General features: G+C 43.7%; 1 protein-coding gene across 2 annotated transcripts in view; it reads left to right on the top strand.

Moving 5' to 3' along the window:
* EVC (EvC ciliary complex subunit 1) overlaps positions 1 to 11796 on the top strand; it is a 182550-nt gene extending 170754 nt beyond the window's left edge. For both annotated transcript variants that reach the window (XM_075569590.1, XM_075569600.1), the window contains exon 20: positions 9870 to 11796. In XM_075569590.1, coding sequence (XP_075425705.1) covers positions 9870 to 9910 — 41 coding nt within the window. In that variant the 3' untranslated portion in view covers positions 9911 to 11796. The remainder of the gene's footprint in view (positions 1 to 9869) is intronic.
* Positions 11797 to 21576: the final 9780 nt, after the last annotated feature.

The raw sequence follows: 21576 nt of genomic DNA on the forward strand, positions 1-21576 counted from the left end.
AAACATGTAGTGAATAAGTTACCCATTATTGTTAAATGTGTAAACGTATGTAACCAGTGAGACCATATGTCAACTCTGTCGCAATAATTCTCTTTATATGTTAAAGATGCAGTTCAAAGTGAAGAAAGCCACGAATTGTATGTATTTTGTTGCATTAAATACAGGTGCGCAAACGAGTATTCTAAAATTTGCCTTAAAAAATCTGGGGCTATCACCAACAAGACCCAGGTACATGCTGCAACATTTCAGTGACATTTCTGCAGAGACTAATCCAATCCAAAGAGGAAGGGGCTGTCACTTTGCTGAAGCTTTATACATTCTAAACATTATACATTTTTAAGGAAAATGTATGGGATGTTTTAGTTTGACATGTGTAAGTATTTTGTCATAGCACATAAATGATTTATTATTTTAAACACACATGTAGGATATTGTTTGAACTGCACCTTTTAAGACGTCCCGATAAAAATATCCAGCGAGCCTGATGAACATAAATGTTCATGAACCACCTATATATAAAAAAAAAAAACACAACATCAACAAGTGATATCTTAACCCCTTCATAACTTAAGCGGTGACACAATAAGGTCATAAAGTTCAATGCTTATATTTATTACAACTCATACTTTCCAAGACCACGGCAACACAACTACGAAGCAATACGTGTCAGCTCCAAAGACTCCATGCTTTAAACATATGTGTAAAAACGGCATTTATTTTTCGAAGTCCCGTCTCGCAGCTTCCCACGACCCTCTTGCCAACTTTTCCTGGTCGAGACTATTTTGAGAGAATCTCAACTCTAGAGCAGCGATTTGCATCGATAAGCTAATCGGGGCTACTAGAATACCACAAATTTGAAAAGATGGCGATAAGTGGCTTATCGTCGTGCGTTTGGAGGTTTTTTTGTAATCGACGAAAAAATTTGCCGATAAGTTCTCTTACCGCTGACTTATCGGAGCTTACTGAATAGCAGTAGGCTTTTTGGGCGAAAAGTGGCTGATCGCTGCTTACTGCATAGGCCCCTAAGTGTAATACACTTATTTTTGATGTGAAAGACCAATGTTGCTCAACATGCTTTTAGGCCGTGTCTCCGTGGCAGAGAAGCCGCAGAATAGAACTCAAAAGCTTTCCTGCCATGAAAAAGTGGTTTCATAGCATATTTTTAATAGGGCCAATATCATCGGACACGCTTCTTTGTCATCTATAATTCGATTTTAAGTTGGCTTTGCTAAATAAATCATGACACAATGTAATATATCATGTGTTGTTGTTCCTCTGAGGTTGTATTTACCTAATTTTAAGACCTGCTAAGGAACAGATTGTTATTATGTCCTGATATGTAAAACCATAGAATTCAAAGAGGATGTACTTTCTTTTTCACACCACTGTGTATATATATGTGTATATATATATAAGAACGTTCTTTTGGGAACTGAAACGGATTAATAAGTCTACTTTTCTCAGATTGGCGTGTTTGCTATTTGTGGTTATACTACTCGACTCCCCGTGTTACTACCAGTGCATATTTTGACTGTTGGCCATCAAGTAAATGATCATTAAACATGACATTTTGGACTTCCGGTGACGTCACCCGGCATGGACGGCTAAAAGAGGAGCTCCAGAGACCCACGAGTGAAACCACGAAAAAACCCACATTTTTGCCCAAAATTCCGGACCAAAACTTGCCCCCTCAGAAAGTTAAACAGCAGGGCAATGTCCAAGGCAAAAAATAACGAATAATCAGGGAGTTTCCAAGTACTTCTCGCCGTCTCAACGAGCGAAAGAAAGCACCATGGATTCCCAAGATGGCGACGGACCGCATGGCACTATCTCTCAACCAGGGAAAAAGACCCAGCCGAAAGAGCGTCCCTCAGCAAGCCCAGAACATACAATAACTCGGGCATACCTAGAGGAACTATTGGCAGGAATGGCAGCTACCCTCCAAACCTCTTTTCAAACAGAACTCCGAACCGCAGTGAGCGACATAAGAAAAGAAATCTCAGGGCTAACTGAAAAAACAACCACCCTAGAGAACAAGCTCACCGAATCTCTACAAAAACAGAGTGAAGCGGAAGAAGAGATCAGCCGCCTGGGAGAAGAGATCACCCTTCTCAAAGAAGGAATGGAGGAGCAAGAAAATCGCGACCGGCGACAGAACATTCGCGTCCGGAATGTACCAGAGACAATCACACAGGAACAAATCCGGCCTTACCTCCTGGATCTCTTCAACCTGGTGTGTGTGGAGCTGGAGGAAAAAGAACTTGAAATGGACAGGGCTCATCGTGCATTAGGACCTAAGTCTGACGACCCAAGGCGGAGAAGAGATATAATAATAAAAATGCACAAATACACATCCAAAGAGAAGATCATCTCAGCCTGCCGAGACATGGGAGAAATAACTTTTCAAAATGAGACCCTACAAGTCTATAACGACCTCTCAAAGGCAACAAGAGACTGCAGACGGGAGCTAAAACCGTTAACCAACTTGCTCCGTGAAAAAGGAATTCAATACAGATGGGGCTTTCCATTCAGACTCAAGGTCAATAAAAATGGAAAGTTCCTATCTATGAAATATCCTGCGGACATGACCCCCTTTGCAAGAGCTCTGGGTCTAACCCCGCCACAAACATGGCTGACAGCCAACTCGACCTCCGAGGATGCAACAGGAGACCTTCCCGGACATCTGAGAGGATTGCGGCCCAGCACCCCGGGGACAAATAGCAACCGCCGCCGCACCCAAACAAATCTCCCTGCATGGACCTGAAGGAGAGAAGGGGCCTCTACTCACCTTTAAAAACATCTCATCGGACCGGAGCCATACCTGAGAGTGAGCCTCCGACCTCCCTGGCAAGCCGATGCAGGACACCGCCCTCCACGTTGGATCACGAGCCGCCTACTCCCGCGATGGCTCCAGAGAAGATCCCGTCCGCCGCTTGAAAAACCTGGCATCCACCCGACTCAACCCGGTGCAGCGGGATCGCTGATCTCCTACCTCCGGAGCATGTAGGGGTCTGGACCCCGGTCCTACTTTCGTCCGCCCCGACCTCCAGCCTTTCGACCCTGCTGCGGGTGTGATATCCCTCCCCCTCCTCCTACCGGTTTTTCCCGGTCCCACGGGGCAGATCTCCTGGTTCGTGGGGGACGGGGGGGGGTCGCGGCCGATGTACAACCCATCCACTAGTGAGCCACAGGTCCCGATACCACAAAGAACTTGCCAATTTGTGAGACGGAGGACGACTGTGGTCCCGGGGAGCCGGACCACCCTGACTGATCTAGGGGACTCAAAACTATAAGTTAATGTTGATGTTCCGGAGGCCGTGAGTAGAATAATAAACTGTTATATCTTAAATGATACCTCGCTTCCCCCCCCCCCTTCTCAACCCAGACACGCAACCCCCCCTCCCTCCCCCCCATCCTCATATATACCCCCCCCCCACACACACACACCCCCACACACCCCCTCCCCCCCCCCCTCCCCAAGCCTCCTTCACCGCTCTGCTCCCGTACCCTCACAACTTAAGATCAGAGCGCAAGGGACTGACATGTATGCGCCCACTGATCACTAAACTGTTTAAAATCCAATAACACTGCAAGATTGTAAACTGAATGTATATCATACACCATGAAGAGTGTCCTCAGCTCCCCTCCCTCTCTCCCCTCCCTCTCTCCCCCCCTCTCTTCCCCCCCCTCTCTCTCCCCCCCCCTCCTTTCCCTCCCCCCCTCCCACTTTCCCTCCCCCCCCTCCCCTCCCTCCCCCCCTCACCTCCCTCCCCACCTCCCCTCCCCCTGACCACCCTCACTCATGCCACCCTCCCCCCCCCGCCCGATACCTCTATTAGCAATCCTGCCCATGGCTTCACCGGTGTATTATACTAGGAGGTAAAGCCCTCAGATGAATCAAGTGGACGAGGGAAAAACTGAACATAGTCTCCCAGGCTACCTAATTGTTAATAACATGCTGACAGTTCAGAAGTAGAGATAATATGTATAGACAAAAGGCTTGAAATGTGTGAAGGGATCAAGTTGGAAACATGACCTACCTGTACCACCCCCCCCTCCCCCCGCCCACCTCCCCCCTTTCCTCCCTCCTCCTCTCCCCCCTCCCACCCCCCCTCCCCTCCTCCACCCCTCCTCCCCCCCTCCCCCCTCTTCCCCCCCCCTCCTCCCCTCCTCCCCTGCCCCTCCCCCCCTCCTCCCCCCCTCCTCCCTCCCTCCCTCCCCCTAGCTTGCCCCTTCCCCCCCTTTCCCCCCCCCTCCCCCCCACCTCCCCCCTTCCCTTCTCCCTCCCCCCCTTTCCCCCCCACCTCCCCTCCCCCCCTTTCCCCCCCACCTCCCCCACCCTGGTGAGCAAACCCATCTAGAACCCCACCTAAATGCAAAGACAAGGGGGGGGAAAAAATATCTAGAAGAAGCAAAAATACAAGAGAAAGTTGAATTTATCTTCTCTGATTACCAAACTGTTCACAATATATTTACTGCGCAGAGTTGCACAATAGCTGTATTATACAAAAGACTTGAAATGTTTGAATTACACCTCTGCCCCCTCCTGCCTCCCCCCACTCCCCCTCCCTCCACCTCTCCTAGCTCGCCCCTTCCCCCCCACTCCCCCCCCCTAGTTTACCCCCCCTCCCCTTAACCTATCACCTTCTCTAGCAAGTTCACATTGAACCCCACCTAAATGCAAAGCTAATGAAGAAAAACATTCAGAGGAAGCGAACATACAAAAGGAAGTTGAAACTGTTTTACTTGGTTATTAAAGTGTTCACAATATACTTACAGCGCAGAGTTACACAATAGATGCTCCGTAAAAGATGCGAAACGTTTGAAATGTTTGAAATACACCTATGCTTTCTCTAAACCCCCCCCCCCACTCGTGGACTAAGAGTTTATATTAAACGGGTTAAGTAAATTTTATAGAGGGTCTGGACCCCTCTGACGTCCAACGGTTGACGAACCCGGAACCACCCCCGAAGGGCTCTTTTAGCCCAAATGCCGGTCGTTCTTAAGACTGGCGATAATTTGTTAAGGCCCTTTGTAGGCCTTGCTACAATCTATCTCTATCTGCTGACCCTGTCCCAGCAGATCTCCGCCCCACTCCCACCTACCCCTGCCCACGCCCCCCCTCCTCAGCCCAAGGTAACCATTCGAACCAAAAAAAGCACGCAACCTCTGCGCCCACAGAAATATAAACTAGGCTCGGATTTAATGGATCATGGCCTCTCAAGTGGGAAAGGTGAGGCCTTATGGTACTATCTAAAAAAGAACCCAAATGGCTAACCAAACCACAATTAAATTAACCTCACTCAACGTAAAAGGCCTCCAGAACAACAGAAAAAGGAGACTAGCACTCCAAGATATGAAAAGATCAGGGGGAGACATTATATTCCTACAGGAGACCCACTTCACATCACAAGACCCCCCAAATTTATTCAAAAAAGTGTTCCCAATGTGTTTTTTCGCATCATTTAGTAGTAAGAAAAGGGGTGTAGCTGTCCTAATCAGACAGGGCACCCCATTCAATCATATCAAAACAACTGCAGACCCAGAGGGTAGATTTCTAGTGGTATATGGCTCCCTAGCGGGCTCAGCAATCGCTCTGATCAATGTATACGCCCCAAACGAGAACCAAACAGAATTCTTAAAAAATGTTCTCGAGGGCGTAGACCCGGGGTATCTGTCATCGATGATAGTGGGAGGAGACCTAAACATGGTCCTAAACCCTACCGAGGACAGATCAACCACAATGGGACCCCCCCCGCACAACCCCCTCCTAGATCATAGGGAAAAGGTTTAGTTGGATCTTGAGCGAGTTCTCACTGGTGGACATATGGAGAACACAACATCAGGGCCAGAGAGACTATACTTTTTACTCAGCACCTCACTAGACCTACTCTCGAATAGACCACTTTCTGGCCACCAAAAATGTGGTGGCGGCGGCGGCAACAACCGACTCTGATATAGGACCAATCACATGGTCTGATCATGCCCCGATTACCTTAACCTTGACAACCCCCTTTGAAAAAACAATAAATTACTCATGGAGGCTAAATGATTCATTACTCAACCATCCTGAGATAGAAAGGGAGATCAGATCCGCTATTCGAGACTACTTTTTTTTAACTCAGGATCCGTTTCCTCACCAGCAATCCTGTGGGAAGCCCATAAGGCAACCATCAGAGGGAAATTCATTTCCATCGCATCCCACAGGAAAAAAGCCCGCCAAAAACTAATAAAGGAGCTCACGGATAATATCAAAACAATAGAACAAACGCACAAAGCTAACCCCTCAAAAAAAATATATAAAACATTGACAACAGCCACTGCAAAACTTAGACAGATCCAGCTGGAGGATGTTGAGAAGGCCCTCAAATGGACCAACCAACAATATTATGATAAAGGGAACAAGGCAGACAGACTCTTAGCGACTAAATTAAGAGGGGTACATAAACGGTCCCAAATCACGGTGATCAAGAGCAGGTCTGGGGAGATACAACATAGTGACAGCAAAATAACTGCCGAATTTACAAAATACTACACCGAACTTTACAACCTAAGATCTAAAAATGGCCGCCCTCGATAGCATCCGAATTGATAGCGCAATATTTGGACAAATGTCAGCTCCCCACACTAACGGAGGAGGAAAACACAGTCCTCAACGCTGAGATTTCAAAAGAGGAACTGGAAGAGGCGGTCAATCACTAAAAATTACTAAGTTTCCTGGCCCTGACAGTTTCCTTAATGTCTACTATAAGAGATTCTTGCCAGTACTATCCACGCATCTTTTAAAAATATTTAACGATTTCATGGAAGGAAACCAAATCCCCACATCAATGTCCCTAGCCACCCTGGCCATATTACATAAAGAAGGCAGAGATCCGATGCAATGTGGAAGCTATCGTCCAATCTCCCTGCTTTAATGTGATCTCAAACTATATAGCAAAATACTTGCAAATAGATTGAACCCCATCTTACCGAGATTAATAGACAATGACCAAGTAGGATTTGTCGCAGGCAGGCCTCAGACAATACTCGGAAGATAGTGGATATTATTGAGCATGTCCATCTCACAGAGACCAAAGCACTACTCCTCAGCTTAGATGCAGAGAAGGCGTTCGATAGAATAGAATGGCTATTCATGGACCATGTTATGCGTAAATTCGGCTTTAAAGACGCATATCTAGAAGGAGTCCGTAGATTATACCAAAACCCGTCTGCAACAGTAAAACTGCCAGGGGGCAGTAACCAGAGATTCGAGATCACAAATGGAACTCGACAGGGATGCCCCCTATCTCCTCTCCTCTTTGCATTAACCATAGAACCCCTGGCATCAGCAATAAGAGCCAATAGAGACATCAAAGGAATAGAAATTGGATACAGGCAGCATAAAATATCACTATTCGCAGATGATGTCATCTTAACCCTTACACAACCCCAAATATCCCTACCTAACCTCCAAAAAGAACTCCAAGATTTTGGAGATATCTCAGGCTATAAAATCAATAACGACAAATCAGAAGCACTAAATTTAAGCCTGCCAGAGCCAGAGGTGAAACTCCTCAAATTAAACTTTAACTATCGTTGGAGCTCCTCGAGTATCAAATATCTGGGAGTTAAGATAGTGAGGAACTACCAATCCTTATATCAACAAAATTTCCTGGCCCTGTTCCGGAAAATCAAACAGGATCTAGATAAATGGAGAGGATATCAGATATCATGGATCGGGAGGATGATCTCGGTTAAAATGAACATACTCCCTAGATTATTATATTATTTCCAGACTCTCCCGGTCCACATCCCTGGCTCAGAATTAAAGAACATTCAAAAACTAATCTTCCAATTTATTTGGCAGGGTAAGAAACCCAGAATTACCAGGACAGTTCTCTTGGCATCAAGGGGGAGAGGAGGACTTGGTGTCCCAGACATCACAAAATACTACCAAGCCGCCCAATTGCGACAGGCAGTAGTCTGGAACGCCAACCCAAACCAATACTGTTGGCTAGATATAGAAACGTATTACGCCGGGACGCCTTCACTGCCGGCTTGCCTTTGGTCCCTGAGCAGGGAAGACATGCAGAATAGTAAATTTAAATTAGGTCCAATGAGACACACATGGGAGACCTGGACGAAATGCAAACTTAAATTTAAGCTCACAACACCTCAATCTCAACTAATACCAATTTATAAAAATCCGAAATTCCCCCCTGGCTGTGAGCCCAGACAATTGGACCAATTCAAAGCAAAAAATATTAGAGCGGTTGCTGACCTCCTGAGCTTCGGGGAGTTCCTGAGTTATCAAAACTTACAAACCAAATATGAAATAGTAGGGCTGGATGTTTTCAAGTACCTACAAATTCGGCACTTTGTTCGAACTTTATCCCCAACATTGAAATTTCCCCCTCTCACTGGTTTCGAGCGGCTCTGTAGAGAAACAGGCCACCAGAAAGGTCTTATAACACAAATCTACGCAGAATTGGAAAGGGCCATAGAAGCCCCCACACATGACTATATGCTACATTGGGCAGCAGAATTGGAAATAGTTATAGACCGAGGGGACTGGGAAAGAATTTGGGAAACTGCCTCAGGAACTTCCATATGTACCACAATCAAAGAAAATATATATAAAATACTGTTTCGCTGTTATCTTACCCCAGTTAGAATAAATCAAATCTACCCCCAGGCGTCCGATCTATGCTGGAGAGGCTGCGGTCAAAAGGGGGACATGGCACATATTTGGTGGACATGTCCAGAAATTCAAAAATACTGGGGAACTATACAAAAATTAATAGAAGAGGTCACAGACCTCAAAATCCCTATTGATCCGTTGACCTACCTGCTGGCCAGGCCCTTAGAAAATTTGGACCGACCAACAGGTACATTAATCTCCTTCATTCTTACAGCGGCTAGATGTGCGGTGGCGGCCGCCTGGAAGAAGGTGTCTCCCCCCTCAAAACAAACGGTAAAAAATAGGGTGCAAGAGGTGATGAATATGGAGAAACTGTCAGCTTTTTTGAAAAGATCCACTGACTCCTTTAACAACACATGGGATCCGTGGCTAACCCATATGGCACCCTTACGCCACTAAACCATATATGAGAAGTAAAGAAGAAAAATAGCTCAGAGGCTTTAGCGAAAAAAGACTGAGGACACGGGAAGCAACGGGCATCCCTCCCCCCCCCCCCCCACCCGCCCTCCTCTCTCTTTCCCCACTCGTGTTCTCTGTTTCTACACTCGCGCTCTCCACATAGCCCCTGGAGGGTCAGGGGAGCGATGAGTCTTTCTCTTTCTTTCCGGTTTCTTTAACTGATAAAAGGAGAAAATCTGTATTAGGCTGTATTAATGTTTATGACTTGTATAATGTAAAATATTTAAATGGCTAATAAAAAAATTTGGAAAAAAAAAAAAAACATGACATTTTGGTGAATACGGCACTGTAATTTCCTTATATACTATGGGTCTTATTCGATATCCGATGTTTTCAGCCAAAATTCCCCATTGAAGTGAATAGTGAATTTCAGGTGAAAATGGGCCGATCTGCTGCTTCTGCGAATATAGCATAAGCCACCATTTATCTTGCTCCTCTGCTCCTCTACAATCCTCTGCTCAACCACTTGTTGGTTTCTGTTATTTAAAAATAAAGTACTTCTGTGATCAGGAGGATCTTTCAAGCTATGACAATGTTTTGTTTGGTTCTAAAAAGTCTTACAATCTACATCTATATGGGAATCAAATATGGTTTTGAATGAAATATCTTTGTAGTTGTTTTGTTTGGATTATTTTATCTTTCCATTCTTAACGAAGCACATTACCTAAAGGAATTGGGAAAAAAAGGAGCAGATTTGGTTTTAAACATATTTCGTTTTTATTTCTAGAATCGACCAGTAAAAATCACTCCACGAAGAAGTTAAAGTAAGAATGCGAAAAGAAGCGTGAATGCAATTACTCACATGGACAAAATGAAGATTTGTGAAATGGAAAAAATATATATCTTTCTTATATAAATCACTAGACAACAAGGTAACACAACTCCGTAAGACATGGCAATGAGGCAAAGAGGTGTGGAAGTCACGTAAATGCACATATTAATGTATTTCCCTCCTTTGCTGTACTTTGCACTGGAGGGAAATTTCTACATTCCTTTACTGACAATAATCTTATTGGTTCTTGTTTGCAACCCAGACCAGTTTCACAATAAAGAATACACAACCAAGCTTAAACTGATGAGTCGAAAAACATAAACAGATGTCTTTCAGTGGATATTTTCATGATGTGCTTCCTTACCCGTGGCTTTGCTGTAACAGTTGTGTAATCGAGCAGACAAATGCTCCAGGGAATATCTATGCTCCAAAATGTACAGGAGGCTAAGAAGTGACAGTCATTCGCATACAGTATGACTGCCCAGAATCCTCATCTGCATTTTAATCAATGTACATGACAATGGGATGAAATGAGTTTGGGGAGAGGAGAAGGGATCTGCAGCAGAAGCCATGTCAATGCACTCAGAAATGTTTTTGTGTTTAGTAAATACTATAAATAAGGGCACTTGGATAATTAGGTTCCATAAATTACAACAGACTATGCCAAAAACCTGTTTATAGTTATTGCAATTTAATGTGGGCTTTTGGGATTATTATTTATATCAAGGAAGATACAGATTTTGTAGCTGTATAATGTCTCAATATTGCTAAAAACATAAAAAGTATCACTAAGAAAGTAAAAAGTAAAAGAAGTAAACCATTGATAAATTACAGTTACTTGTTTTCATTACAATAACATAAGCAACATCTTTCATTTGGTACAGTATGTCATTTGCGCAACTGGAAGTTTCAGACTTTTTCTTCTGTTGGAAAAGCACAAATCATGTCCTCCTTCTCACTGTGTTTATTTAACACACGCAGGGGAAATACGTTTGTGCTTCTCCAGAGAGAACAGAAGTCAGAGTGAATAAGTCATGAATTTCGATGCACTTATTCCAGTGCCATAAGTAGCACCACAAATCAATGATGACTGACTCATGTGTAGCTGGTACTTGATCTGACTTTAATGAAGATGCAGAGAAAGGCAACAGTGCTTTCAGCAACATCCTCAAATTGGCCACAAAATCATTATGGTTCTGACATACTGTAATCTTCAGGTGGTCTGTTGAATATATCTTTAAAGTGCCACATTGAAGCATTTATGGAAGTGTGTGTGATGAAAACTGCATGGAACCCACAAACTAAAGAAATGTCCTTTTGGATAAATCGCGTACAGAACAATCTGGGCTTTACTAGTCCTTCTTTGTCATGACTCCTCTTTGCCACTTATGATTGACCTGAGAAGATGTCTCCTGGCGTCAGATAATGTCTTGTGACAGAACTCCATTGGGTAAATATGGAACAACAGTACATGTGGTTTTTACAAATAAGGAAACTACTGGTGTACCCATTGCAGTGTTTGATTTGTGTGTGGTTCGTGTTTGTATAGTCACATACCCAGATTATATGTATTTCTTTTGTTTTAAAGCGTGAAGGAAAAAATACCAATGGGACCATGTTTTATTGTTATATTTGCATATACAGTACAGGTACGGTTACATCATAGTAGCATTTCTGTTTATATTATAAAGTTTAAAAGTGTAATACATTTTAGCTAAACCTGACAAAAATGATAGATTTCTCAACTTGCATATTTCTTTGATTGTCTCAAGGTAATTTGTATATTACTGTACATTACGTAAATCAAATATATTAAAGTATTGTTACATAAATATTTTGGTTATATTATTTGAAAATAAATACATGCTTTTTCTACTGTTAAGCACCTTTGTGTTGAATTATTTTGCGGAGGATGAGGAAGGAAGAAAACCTGCACTTTTTGGTACAAAAAAGAAATTGCCAAATGACCAGCTCTCTGAAAAGATTGAATGCTGAAGTCGTTGGGTTCTTTATTCATATAGTGTAATTGGCACAACATATGCAGTTTATACTCCTAATTCACAGTTCCTTTCCACAGGCTTTTTTTGTGTGTCTTTAATACTAAAGAGACATGAGACACGATAGGTATTCACACTGATATAAACAAGTAATCTCCAACGAATACGAAGGCATTAGGGGCACAGTTCAATGAATAATGCACAGTGACATATGAGCACCCTCAAAACATGCCCTTTCCTGCTTCATTCTGGCAACGTAAAATGTTTCTAATGATGGAGATTCTGGCATCTGCTTGGCCAATACTGAAAATACGTGCTCTACATGTCTGATGCTGCTGAAGGGCCAATCACTTTGTAACAGGAATTCTTTGCTTTATAATTTAACCAGGAATTTCTGCAGCCTTTACCACCTTATTAGCTCCTTAGCAGAGGATTGGCAGTCTCTGTTTTTGTTTAATCCACAATAAATTGAATTGGCCTATTAACTTAAGTTGAATGCTGTTGTATGTATGTATGTATGTATGTATGTATATCTTTATTTATATAGCACCGAAAGTATACTCAGCGCTTCACAAAGAATACAGTACAGGGAATTATAATAATACTATAAGTGCAGCAAAGTCCCATAATAGGAAATAAATCCCTGCCCCGAAGTGGTTACAATCTAAGTGGTATGTTGGGCAACTTACAGAGACAGCAGGTGAGAGAAGAAGTGTAGTAGATGGCAGTGCTTGGCCACAATGGTTGGTAGGAGTGACTCTGGGTGTGGGACAGTAGCCATGAGTCCAGGTTATTGGGATGCTTCTTTTGCAAGGCTACTGTACATGACCTGCAGACAGTGCCGCTGTTAACTTTCCTGATGCTCTGTCTCCCGCTCCCACCCAGGGGCCCTACCCGGCAGCAACTTGCATAAGTTGGGCCCAACTTCCAACAGGGCTTATCTTCTGGGATCAACTGCAGGGGTTGTAAGGAAAGATGTTCATGTGCTCCCCACACGTGGGCGGCCCTACCTGCAGATCGTGAAAGCATAAATTGCCTTTAGGCATAAAAAGACATTTCAAGGTCTTGTTCTTTCCAGAGATGTTTTCAGGTCTAACGTGGACAAGAATCTTCACAGTGTTTTCTAAGCAGATCTAGAGTCATTATATTGAGACGGTTTCTGAAAGATTTTGAAAAGAATACACTCTGGTATTGTCCCACTTGCAACCTGGGACCACTTTCCCTTTTCAAAGCATTTACATAACCCCTTTTGAAATGTTGATGTCAACAAACTAGCCAGTGTTAATGTTGAATGGTAACTGAAATTCGTTTTTCACTCCCATCCTCCTGCAAGATGAATTCTTCCAGATGTCTAGACAAGGCTGGAATACTAATTCTGCCCCAAATTAGGCAGAGATGGCGGAAGCATCTACCTCTGACAAATGAATAGAGGTGCGCTCAAAACTAACGGTGACACTTCCAAATGTGGTAAACAATTAGGTAAACTCCTGCTCAATAAGTGGAAAAAATGCAGCTAGTATAAAATGATGGCTCAAAACATCAGTATAAGAGAAAAGTACAAAAGAAAATAGCAGCGCAACTGAAGTTGAACTTGCCTTTTTTCCCTCGCCTGAAGCCTGATTGTTTACACCATGGAACCGGGAGCGGGTGCCTTCACTAATGGCACAACTTTCGTTCTGTGTGCGGACACTCACTACTCTGCCTTACAACCTGGTGGTTTCTTCTGAGATCAGTTTGTGATACATATGGGAAACCTGGTAATACTGTATATATTCTATTATTTATATATATATATATATATATATATATATATATATATATATATATATATATATATATATACTTTTTATATATATACTTTATATATGTTCTACTAAAGATTTATTATGTGAATTCTTGCGCTGGTATTTTCTTTTTTTACTTTTATCTACTTCTGACACCTAGCATATTTAGCTCCTGCTGTTAATCTTGCCACCACTCCAATTGAAGACTCCCTATAGAGTCTAACACCACCCCTTTTAATCACTTTAGGACATATACGCTTCCTTCATACGGTTCTGCCACAGTACATGTGAAGAAGACACTTATGAGGTTAGGAAAGTTCTGCACACTATAACTATATCTAATATTGGTCCACTAAAAGGTATCACAACCTACGTTTACTATACTTTTCTCCTGGACCAATACAGATGTTAGATCTTATTATTGAGGAGAATGTATGCATACAAGTTAATTCTATTTTGAGGACAGTTTGGTCAAAGATCCTGTAGTATTTTGTGTTATGATAATAATTTTTCTTATATAGTGCTGACAATTAATGTACTGTAGTGCCGACGCGTATTCTAAAACCAATCTGGGCAATCACCAACAAGACCCAGGTACATACTGGGTACATACTGGCTACATGCTGAAAACATGCTGGGTACATGCTGCAACATTTCTGCAGACAGACTAATGGCCCATCAGATTAATAGCGGGGGTTCTTGAAATTAATTTAGTATGCGCTGTCCTCCGCTTTCCCCTCTCCTCACTGCCTATGTGATCCTCCCTGCAGCACCCAATCTCCCGTAATCAGCGGGGCAAAATCCACATACAATAAAACAAAAAGGTTTTTTTTTTCAGTTTGAATGGGACCGCCAGGGACCCCTGCTGTGTTAATCCGATGGGCCATTAGTCTCTGCAGAAATGTCACTGAAATGTTTGCAGAATGTACCCAGCATGTACCTAGATCTTGTTGGTTGTAGCCCCAGATTTTCCAAGGCAAGTTTAAGGCAAGTGTTAGAATACTCGTCTGCGCACCTGTACATAGAATTTTAGAGGCATAATGAGACCCTGCCCCAAATAATTTTATGATTTCATTTTGGTGCCTGATGCAGAGGAGGACAAAGTGGCTTGTGCAAGGTCACAAGGAGTGCTGACACTGGCATTCAACCCAGGTTCGCCTGCTTCAAAAACAGCGACAATTCGGGGCAATTACCACTGACATACGCCTTTTGTAACCTTGTTTATATCTGCATCACAGAATACATGGGAGTAGGAGTTAAAAAATAGAACTGGATCGCACTGTTATACAATCAGAGAATCTGTTGGTATAATAAGCAGTTGTTTTTTTGCATCTGAAACCAAAACACACCATCTGAATGTATTTAAACAACTTTAATTATTGCAACATTTGGTAGCTCTTTTGATTAATCATACGGTATGCCAATGTAAAGTAATGCAGTCATCTCATTACCCCATAACAATATGTGTTACCAATCGAATTTAGGAAGCAATGCAATTGTTTTTTGTTTATGAAGTCTGGCTGCACTCGCTTCTGGATTGCTGTAACGTGCCCCGGTATTATACACAGTGTGCTGCATGTTGCTAGCACAGCTCCTAACATTGATTCACACTAGGAGTGTGGTGTAGAACAAAACAACCAACTAAAGTTATATACTTGTCTGTGACGATCTGGGCAATGAGGCTCGTGATAAAGGTGAAACCCAGCGATTGGATGAATATACAGGGTTACCCTGTATGTATATACATCCTATAGTGGCTCATCTGGCCAAATATATTATGTGAATATATATGTGTAAACCTTTATTTTGTGTGAAATGTATTTGTGCTTGTGTAACTTTGTGTTTCTTTGTTCTCTGGGCATGCTCATGGTTTAGTTGGTTCCACGAGGGGGATGAGGACAGGGGAGAGTGGGGATGGGCCGGCCAGCTCTCTGGAGCCAATGTCTGCCCAAGTCAGAGGTGCCTATCTCATGAAGAAGTACGTTAGCAGGTTAGCATTGAGAACATGGGCAGGTAGGCGCTGTTCTCATTGGCTGATTTGTAATGCCTGACCTCAGCTTCCCTGTCACACCCTCTGCCCGGATTGGCCCACACATGCGAGCCCTCGTGCTGTGATTGGTTCAAACAGAGCATCTGCGCTGTGATTGGTTGCAGCCCCGTTCTCCATGATTTCCTATGGAGACTGGTAACCTAGAAAAGAGGCAGACCTTGCTGAGGCTAGTGTGTAGAGGAACTAAGCGGTGTACTCTGAGCTTGTGCCAGAGGCTGCCTGTCTTTTTGAAGCAGGAGATTTAAACTTGCCTGCCTGCGACTTGCCTCCAGAGCTGCCTAGAATTCCCGATCCCCCACAGGAACGGAAGCTGCGCCGAGTAAGCCATGTCGGTGGCGCCGGACACCCAGGACTGCTAGGACTCCCCCTGTATCTCCTGTTGGGACTGCGTATAGCAATGTTGGTGATGGTGTGTTGTGTCTGCTGGCTCCAGCTGGAATAAATATACTTTTATTTGATCCCTGTGTCCTGTCTGATGCTTGATCCCTCTGTTCTGGTCTCCTGTGACATTGTTATAACTTCATCAATATAAAAAGCGAAAGGTATTCATTTTTAATATACTTTTTAGAGACTGCAACGGATTTGAGAGTTTATGGTATGGTAATGTATTCCGTTTCTCCAATTACAAGTTTGTTATTTTAAACATCAATCAACACCGCAAATGCTTTTACAATTGTTTAAATTATGAGGTGTTTTATAGTTTGCATAGTGGTTGCACAGATAAAATTCATATAAAGCCTTCAATGTAATCTCTGCACTTTCTGAAGCTATGTGTTTGGCATTGATGAACCAAAAGTAGTGTTCTTTATTTTTAAGTGAACATAAAAAGATACTATACTATACACGATACATAAAGCTTGGCCCCCTGCAGACGCACTTACCTGAATGCCCTCCTATTTTCTGTACGTTCTCCCCACCAATTAGATTGTAAGCTCTTCAGAGCAGGGACTCCTCTTCTACAATGTCACTTTTATGTCTGAAGCACTTATTCCCATGATCTGTTATTTGTATTATTTGTTATTTATATGATTGTCACGTGTATTACTACTGTGAAGCGCTATGTACATTAATGGCGCTATATAAATAAAGACATACATACATACATTTCTTAAATCTTATGGACTGTTGTTATCCCAAGTGCATATTTTCAGATCTTAATTTTAACTGTTTTAAAGAACACATATTGTGCTCTTATGTAGCGCATATAAAACACAATTTAGTCTAAAATCTTTTATAAACAGACATCTACAGTACCAATAGGAACCAATTCTCATGACATTCGTTGGAAAAAAAGCATAAACAGAATTCTTGTTTTTACAAGGGTAAACAGTGACCTCCAGTGGTCATTGTTGGGAATTCTGTTTTATTATTTTATTTTATTGTTTTTGTTTCCCAAATTAATTAGGATTTGGAAAGAAGAACACAGGCAACAGGATTAAGGATATCACACAAGAATAAAAGGTGTCACTAATGAAAGCTACAAAGAATCTTAGTAATAACTTACTTCCAAAACAGTCAAAATGGCATATACCTGTACAGTACATGAGTTGGTAAAGGCCTCTTGAAATAAGTGAAAAGTTCTGAGATGCGCCTCCTAAAACATGTTGTTTAACACTGAGATCTGGGCGTATTGCCAGTGGTCCTTGAAAAATGATCTATTCCAAAATAAAACAAAAACAAAAATGTACTTAACTTATTTATAACAGCAGAATAAAATACTTGGTTTAATACTTATTTCATATATACAGTATATTATAACATAGTGTCCCCCAGACCAAGGGGTACCAAAACCCGTGCTACGGTCTGGTAAAATATACTGGTGAGCTATAGAGTAAAATTATTAAATATAATTAAAAAATCAATACTGGGAAACAGGGTGCAAGGGAATCTTTCAAATAATATTCCACACCCTCAATAGCTAGTTCATACACGGTGTGGTCCCATTTGAGAGGTATCGAGAAAAGAGTCCAAACAAGGAACAGACAGTCTTTGCACCACTGCCACACTGGGAAACCTATACTTTCAGAGCAGGGGTCTCCGAACTCAGTCCTCTAGGGCCACAACAGGTCGGCTTTATGGATATCTCAGTGAAAGACTGAGCCACTGATTGAGCCACTGATTGAGCCACCCTGAAACGGGATATCCATAAAAGCCGGACTGGGCGGCCCCTCAGGACTGAGTTTGGAGACCCCTGTTTTAGAGGATTACATTAATAGACTTAAAATACTATACTACATAGGCTTATTTTGACCTGGACTACTTCAATACTAAGTTATTAAATGTTATAGAGTGACACACTGTAACATATCACTCCATGACATGTAATGGTTATTCCTAAACACAATTTAACATCCATCAGCCACAAACATACAGAAAACATTTAAGGGGATGTCCCCTTTTCTTTTGTAACACGGAACACAAAAATGATAAAATAATCAGATATCACACTCCTCTCATACACAGCCAAACAACCAAACATAACCAAAAACACATATACCTCTCATTTACACTCGTGGTGAGAAAACAAAACTGCCTGACTCCCACACCTACAAAAAAAAATCCATCTAACAAGAATGTCCATTCAATTCCCACAGCCACAACCAATCTGAAAACTTTCATAATATGCATTCACTTCCCCACAAATCGAGCTTTTTCTAGCAAACTTGTATAGCCATGCATAATAATGGTATATTACTGTCCTCTCTGTTGGCAGTAAGTCCTGGTAAGTACAGGTATGCCAGCAGTAGTTATGAAGGTTTTCCCTCACACCATTGTGAGGTGCCCTATATATGGAGGGGAGTGGCTGTATGCTCTGAGTCCCTGGATAGTGACATCAGGGATGCGCCTGCCTCCTGAAGTATATAAGGCACAACACAGTTAGTTAGAGTTTTGTTCCAGCAGCTGTGGGAAGTTGTTGGGAAGTTGTATTTTCCTGCATAAGGGATTGTAGGAACACTTTGTGACCCTAGTGCAGTAACTAGCGGTCCAGGTTGACCAATCGGCCTGTCTAAGCCACTCTGTGTCCAGGGACCTGGCACAGAGAGGATCTCCCTAGGAGAAGAGGGAATCCCACTTCAATTTGGGAGGGCATACCTGGCAAAGGGACAGCACGGAGAGATGTGCGGCTAGAGCCGGCAGCTGCATGGGGCAGTCTGCTACATCCCAAACTACAATAAAGATGGCATTGTTAACGAAACCCCCACTGTGTGAGTGTGAGATTACTCAGCAGTGGCAGTGGAGTTCCTCACCAGGACCATCTCCCTGCGGAAGCACAGATCCTGATGAGGTGGAGGCGCTGCACATGATGTAAGTTGAACTCGCACCCACTACCTCATCCCCTAATACCATCAAGCGGGAGACTCAGGAGTCCTGTTGCCTACAGGTGCACCACCAAACACGAACACGTAATGGGGGTTTGTTGTTAGAGTACCCGGGCCAATGTGAGATTGGGTGGGGGAAAACCCGTTACACTTGTTTCACGGTTAATGGTTCGTGTCTGGGAGTGTGTAGCTACATGCATTCCTTTCAGAGAAGGGGGAGACAGGGGGCTGCTGCAGTTCTGGGTGATGCTGCTGTGAGCTGAATTGATTCTGTTGTCCGTCTCATTCAAACCTACTCTTAACCTGGATGGAAGAAGAAAGTCAGTCTGGTTAAGGAAGCCCCATTGCCTGGCCAGCACGATGGGGACACTCATTTCTCATAGCGATACTTCCTCCTAGAGGGGAAAAGTGTCAAGGAAAGCAGGAGGCGAGTTAGGAAAAGGAGGTGTAGAATATTAGGAGAATACAGAGAGGATGTATTGATGAATGAAATCCCCCTTAGTCTTGAAATAGTCAGCAAAGTTCTGAGGTGAAATGGCGGAATACAAAAGCTAGTGGTCTGAGTAGAGAGACAGAGACGAGACAGCGTGGGTTGGAGTTGTGAGTATTGATTAATGAAAAAAGCTTTGTTTAGCCAAAGAGAGAGCAGAGTTGAAACAGGGATAGGATGAATTTGTAGTGAAGGTTGTCAGCGCAAGTACTGTAAAAGATTTCCTGCAGTGGTGCTCATAGAAGCGAGTGCAGGGACCGAGCATGCATGTGTAGCACTGTTTCCCCCTGAACACAGAACTACTAATGCTGTTTATAAACCTGTTGGCTCGCAGGGCCTGAGCCTCTGCCATGGAGAGCATTGGGTGATATATTTCCACCAATTGATGCAGCGCCTCCACCTGGGAGGGATCCCAACAGATTGGGAGGAGCCCCTCGCAGGACACAAACACAGTAATACTCACTGGCATAAACAAAACGGTCTTTACTGAACACACATCTATATCACTTATCACTCTATAATTGTCATAAACAATACTCTCCCTCATAGAAAGTATAACCCTTCTCCCACCCCCGTGTACCCCCACACCGTGTCCACTGTAATGTCTGAGGCCCTTGGCCACTCTGTCCCTTAAGTGTCTCAAGTGTAAACCCCCACTTTATTAGGCGTGATCAGTGCCTGGTATACAGGTATGTTGGTGCACGTAAGATACGATAACTGCCCAGTGCGACAGCACCTGGGCCCTTAAATATCTTCGAAAAGGATCCGCCGACCTCCTGCGCGATGTCCTGGTTTCACCAGCGTGGTGATCTGTCAGGGGAGATCCCACCCTGAAGATAGTCTTGCTCTCTCCGTGTAGTAGGCCTGATCCCAAGCCTCTTTGCGGGAAGCGCAGCGTCTGCTGTATCCCTTACTGCCACTATATATAACACTAAGGGGCAGGGTCCCTAACCTAGGGCCTGTCCCTGAAGCACAACAAGCTATAATATGGCTCAGGATCTAACTGGGGCCTAGAGGGCTGCTGGCCTAATGCAGTGGGTCACAGACCCCTGCACTCACCTCCTACCCCTAGCTCTTCCTGGTCCTGACTGCTGCGTGGGCTCAGCGCGCGAAATGTATCAATCCCTGGAAGCAGGGAATTGCTGCAGCCATATAGGCTCCCTGGCGTCATGTGGTGCGCTCCTGAGGCTCATGGGACTTGTAGTCCCTGCTATAGCCTCCTTGTGATTGGCTGCCCTTCCGCGCGTGTGTACTGCGCATGCGCCCTAACAGGAGCCTCCCGCCGCACATCTACACTGTGCATGTGCAAAGAACAAACATGGCGGCGCCCTGTACTGCCGGGCCGCCGTGGAGCCTCCGGAGCGCTCCCTGCTTGGCCTCCATTTTCCAGAAACGCCGGCGGGTCTGCCGCTTGGCTCCGGCGACACTCGCCATCACCCCGCCAGCGGAGGTAACGAGGGTGGTCACTATCGCCACAAAGGGGGCCCAGCCCACATGTATGGCAGTTTACACAAGGTCTGGACTTGGAAGGTTGGAAAAAGTGGAGAAGAAGAGGGCCATGTACAGGTGCGCCGACGAGTATTCTAAAACTTGCCTGGGAAAATCTGGCGCTATTACCAACAAGATGCAGGTACATGCTGGGTAGACAAAAATACAAAAAACACAGCGCACAACGCTCATAGTGCATTAAATGATATCTTTAGTAACCAAAATAAGGAGGTAAGTATTGTGCGTACATTTAAATAAAATAAACAAGCATTTCAGGGTTATTGTTACCCAAACACCAACGGACGTCCGTGATAGTCTCGTGGCTCTCTCCTTCTCACTCCAACAGCCTAGGTGTAGGTCCTGGATAATCTCCACTCCAATCGCTGGTAATTCAGCCCCTCGCCTTGGGGTAAGGCTAGTACAGTCTCATGTTTAGGTGAACAGCAGTCTAGATTGATCTCCGTTTAGGTGCGCAATGCCCGTCACTGCACAGGTCTGATTTGCAACGAACCAACGGAGCACACGCTGTTTGG

The sequence above is a fragment of the Ascaphus truei genome, chromosome 1 (genome assembly GCF_040206685.1).
Source record: "Ascaphus truei isolate aAscTru1 chromosome 1, aAscTru1.hap1, whole genome shotgun sequence".
Lineage (NCBI taxonomy): Eukaryota > Metazoa > Chordata > Amphibia > Anura > Ascaphidae > Ascaphus > Ascaphus truei.